At 28.4% G+C, this 5,492-nt stretch overlaps 1 protein-coding gene across 1 annotated transcript; it reads right to left on the minus strand.

Moving 5' to 3' along the window:
- LOC109354151 (major pollen allergen Ole e 10-like) lies at positions 2,098-3,470 on the minus strand. The gene is made up of 4 exons (XM_019596501.1): positions 3,353-3,470; positions 2,998-3,026; positions 2,425-2,677; positions 2,098-2,295 (listed from the first exon to the last, which is right to left on the minus strand). The coding sequence occupies exons 1-4, from the start codon at positions 3,414-3,416 to the stop codon at positions 2,270-2,272; spliced, it is 372 nt and encodes a 123-aa protein (XP_019452046.1). The 5' UTR covers positions 3,417-3,470; the 3' UTR covers positions 2,098-2,269.

The following is a 5,492-nucleotide window of genomic DNA, read 5'->3' on the forward strand; positions in this document are numbered from 1 at the left end:
TTTGGCCATAGCAATGATTATAGTTTTAATATCTGATTTCATCACATGATTAGGATTCAGTAATGCTTCTTCAATAAGCATTATTCCATCAATTTTAACTCTCTAAACTTTGTAGTTGACTCAGGGGAGATATTCTAATTAGCATTTTTCCTATGTCAAAGTTAAACCTTAATTTGGTGCTTCCATTTACTGTCATAAAGGAACCCATTCTGAAAGCCAAGGACGTGAATAAAATCAGTTTTTCATACATTCAATACTACCCAGTACCCACCATAGTTTTCAATTCCTGAAAGGCAGGTTCAACCGGTCCCAGCAATTATAGTGGATAGATATATAATTAAACTGGTCAAAGTCTTATGGCACATGAAATTTTTTCATATTTGTTAAAACAACCTAAAGAAGGATTTGAACATTTGATTGTTTGTACTTAGTCAAACATCGTAACATTAGAATAATTACTGCTGCAATATTGAAATAATTAAGTTATATGTTGGAAATAATAATATTTATATGATAAGTTTATTATATTTATTATAATATATGATTTAAACTGTATGCGATTTAGTACAAAACTGTATTACTATACCATTATTCTGACCGATTTTGCACATGTTTGATCCAAGCAAACCTCTCCACTTGGAATTTAGAGATCCAATCTCCTAATTAAATTAGACCTTTCATATTTTTCCTGTACTTCTATTAAGACTAGATCACCTCCCATTTCTATGATGCTGGGAATGTTTGTTTCAAGTAATAAAATTATATTCTTAGAAACCACATTCTTGGGATTGTTATTACCCCGATTATTATTTTCGGGCATTTAAGTAAATGTGTTTGGTTGAAATTTGCGATTTTATAGAAATAATTTCAAATTTTGTTTGGTTGATGATGTATATTCCTCAAAATATGTCATAATTCTTAATATTTCTATTGTAGAAAAGATGATAAAATCACATCTTAAAAGGTTTGACATGTATGGAGGAGACAATTTTAAGTCCTGATAAGAAGATTGAATCAAATGGAAATTATTCAAATTTCTAGAGGAAGAGAGGCCAAAAAAGACCTTTAGCTTGATTAAAAAATATTTAAAGATCAACGTTTTGCCAAGAAATATTGTTTATGATAAAGTATTATGGTATCGTTCGATTCATATAATAATAATTAATAAGAATTGAATAAAACCACAAGTTGTACATTATCGTAGAATTATTTTCGCTAGTCTGAATTTAGTAGGTGAGTGGAAATGTGGAATGGATGATAGAGAGGAATGCGAATCAGTTGTCTAATTTTTTATGTTTCATTATGTCCCGAGTCAATTAAATATTGATACATACATGAAAAGAAAAATAAAAAAAATATGTAATAACATTTTTATACTATTTAATAGCATGTGATTGGTTTGAGACATATGGACATAGGAATTTCAGGACAGTGGATCCTGGTTCGTTAGGGAGAAACATTTTTGTAGTTTGATGTATTACAATGAGAAAATGTAATATATTTAGATGTAAATGAAAAAGAGATGAAAACATTAACAAACTACTTCCTCATAACAACTCTCATTAAAATATTTTTCAAAACTTAAAATAAACTTGAGAACATTTTATTATCGTGTTCACATTTTGAAGAACATTTCAAGATTTCTGTAAATGATTTGACATTGAATGAAAATAAAATATGATAAGCGTAATTTTTTAAAAATAAAAGGGAAAGGGCCTAGTGGAGGAGTGGAACAAGGGACCACTTTAATTCCTCAACGATTATTCAAAATACATTTTTTTTGTAAATGATTTGATTTAATTTGTCGTCTAAAATAGCTTTATAAAATAAATACATTTACTTTTTTACTTTCCTTTTGATTCAAATTGTGTGAAAATATATTACCAAAATAGAAAAAAAATGTTTTAAAAAAGAAATCCATTCTAGTTTATCAATAGCCATTTTTGTTCTAGTCTCCTTGATAGGACAAAAGGCATAGCTATAAAATTGAAGTGCGAACATTTTAATAAATTGAACATTAATTTCATATTTTATCATGAAATTAGATATACAGTAAACTTCATATCATTATATATATTGAATATAAAGACAACCATGGTAAACTTCTGCTATTACGATTTGAACTCCATAAATTTCATGATATCATCATGAAATGAGATACATAATAAACTTCTAGGTTATTGAATAGAAAGACAACCATAGTCATAAGAGTAAATGTAGTCTAAGTTAGTTTCTCTCTGCTTATTATTATTATTTCATCTAAAGCTTTTTAAGCATACTTGCAGCTACCATAACCTGCAAATCAAAGAAAAACAGAAGAAAATTTAGAATCCCAAAAAACACAAAATAACCCATGTCTAAATAATTACTATAATCATATAAATGCATTATAATGACCTTAATATTTAGCACAAAATGGCTTACTTGGGTCACTGTGACTAATGAGACCAGAATCAGAGAAGTAACAGTCCCATGTGTTTCTTCCTTTCTTTGCATAATATTCATTCATGACAACAGAAGCATGGTTTAGGAGTGTGTCAGGAATGAAGCAAGAACCACCTGGTTGGATCAGTTTGCAATCATCCAAGACATCACAAGCATAGAGAACGTTGTTCATCAATTCTGTATCATTTGTTGAATACTTAGCAATACACCAGCTACTATTGTTTAGGGGTACCTGAATTTCATGACCAAATTAAAAAAAAATGTTAGCTATTATGAATTTATATATTAGATACTTAACGTTAGGAGATAATTATATATTAGATACTTAAAGTTAGGAGATAATTATATATTAGATACTTAAAGTTAGGAGATAATTATATATTAGATACTTAAAGTTAGGAGATAATTATATATTAGATACTTAAAGTTAGGAGATAATTATATATTAGATACTTAAAGTTAGGAGATAATTATATATTAGATACTTAAAGTTAGGAGATAATTATATATTAGATACTTAAAGTTAGGAGATAATGTTACAAGTTATTATACCATTCCATTAGCAAACTTCAAATGCCCTCCTGCACAAAAAAGTTAATTAAAATCAGTCATATATCTTAACAAATTAGAAGCATCATTGTAATGTGCACCCTTCTATGTTTACATAGTACATAAATGTCAAATAAATTAAGGAGTGTTAAATCATGCAAAAAGAATAATTGTTGCGTGCAATTATTATTAATAATGATTGCATGAGAAAACAACTGTGTTTACACAGCAACACTAAGTGTTTGCCAGTGAAATTTAGAGATTCTACTCCATAAAATCAAGCATTCCCAACAAAGAAACATACATAAAGTAAACCCATGCGTGTGACCAAAAAAGTACAGTCAAGAACTATATTTACCAGTGTTGGAGAGGAGCAGAAGAAAAAGGAAGAGAAAGACAAGTGACCCAATTGGTTTTCTCATGGTGAAATTGAGAAAAGCCAAATGGTACTTTTTTCCCTAGTGAAAATAGCTAGAATGTGTTAATGTTGTAATGTATAGTATTATTGCAGTGTATTTATAGAGGCTCATATCATTGATGTAGTTGTTACAAATCAATTTAGTTTACCATTTATTGACCTACTAAGTAGAAAGAAAATATGGCATTTACAAGTAGTTTTGGTAAGGAGACTGCACAGTACTTTTTATACAATTTTCTCTCACATTTTTATATGAAAGAAAAAGTATATGACTGTACAATACTTTTTATACGGGAATCAAATACTTTAACCTCTATCATTTTTTTCCATCTTACATTATGCTTTGCTTCTTAAATTAAATATTACTATGAAATATGATAATAATGGTGTTGTTTTCCTTAACTAGAAAGATAAATATCATTAAAGATAGAAAGAATGATCATCTTCCTACTTTGATGACTCCTCAGAACATCATTAAATTTAACATGTATCAACTCTTCAATCGCAGAAGTTCTACAAATATGAATTCTATATGATTTAGACATTATTTCAAAATAATCAAGAAAACTTCCTTATCAACTTTTGAATCATACTTTCCTAGGTTATATTTTGTATTTAAAATATAGCATTCAAAATTAAACCAAAAACATGTAAATAACATACGTTAGTTTTTCTTCCTTTACATAATTCATATAGGGTTCTGTTCAAGAAGGGTCATACCCAAGTTATGTTATACAAATAGCAAGTAGTGTTGATGACTCATGCACAAAGATAATTGGGTATATTGTTCTCATTCAACATTGATGTGCACATCTCTTGTAGTGATATATTCTTTTTTTTCCAATTAATCCATTTTATTGAGGGGTTCTGGGTGATGAGAGAAGTTGTGAAAGATATCATTCTCTTCATAGAACATCTTGTATTGTTCATTCTCAATCTCTCTTTAGAGCACATATGCAACATCCTTGATCATTATGTACTTTCTTACTATATTTACTTCGAATGTTTTATGCTTGTGGGTTAGAATCAGTACCTGTGAGTATCTTGAATTGTCATCCACTATTACAAACACTTTTTATTCATAACTAAACTAGCAATTTTGATTGGACCAAACAAACCCATATGCAAATCCTTTAGAGATTTGATTGTTGAGTTTTCCTCCATAGAGTTGAAAATAGACTTCTATTTTCGTTTCTGAAATGCATCACATAATACATATTTCTTGAGAGAAATGTAAGGAAATCATTTAACAGGGTTCTGTCCTATTAATTTGGATATATGTCTCATACTTATATATCCTAACTTTTTATGTTATAATCATATATCATCATCCATAAACAAGAGACAAGAAACACGTTTATGTGATATTTAGACAAATTGATCTTATAAATATTATGTTCTCTATTGGCAGTGGAAATGGTTTTACCATATTTATTATTTTTCATGCATACATTTCTAGAAAAAGATATGGAATATCCACTATGATATAATTGACTTATACTCAATAAATTATGTTTTTTTAATCTTTTCACATACAAAACATTAAAATGGTAGGTACAGGATGTTTAACACCAATTTTACCAACTTCATCATCTTTTCTTTTCTGGTTTCCACAAAAGTAACATATCCACCATCTCTTGGTTTTTGTTCTATAAACATTGACTTATTGTTATGTGTCACAAGCATCCACTGTCTAGTTACCACAATGTGTGTTTCATTTCGTTTTATCATGTGTTAGGTGTCACAAAATATCCACTATCCAGGTATCATCTTTAGGTACCCACACTTGTGTCCTCTTTTGTTAGTAATTTCACCTAGAGGGGAGTATGTGGCTCAAGTAAAATTAAAAAAAAATCTAATACAAAAAAAGATAATGTAAAAATTACTAATTTTATTCGATTAAATGGTTGTTTAATCAATTAACAGAAAGTTTGAGTTAATCGATTAATAGAAGGCTTAATATCGATTAACCTTGCTGATTTTATTGAAACTCTTTTGTTCTTGATGTGACAAGAAAGTAGTGATTAATCTGATTTAATATTCACTTAAACAATTTAATGAAAGTAAGTAATCATGCAAA

This window comes from Lupinus angustifolius, chromosome LG08, assembly GCF_001865875.1.
Source record: "Lupinus angustifolius cultivar Tanjil chromosome LG08, LupAngTanjil_v1.0, whole genome shotgun sequence".
Classification (NCBI taxonomy): Eukaryota; Viridiplantae; Streptophyta; class Magnoliopsida; order Fabales; family Fabaceae; genus Lupinus; species Lupinus angustifolius.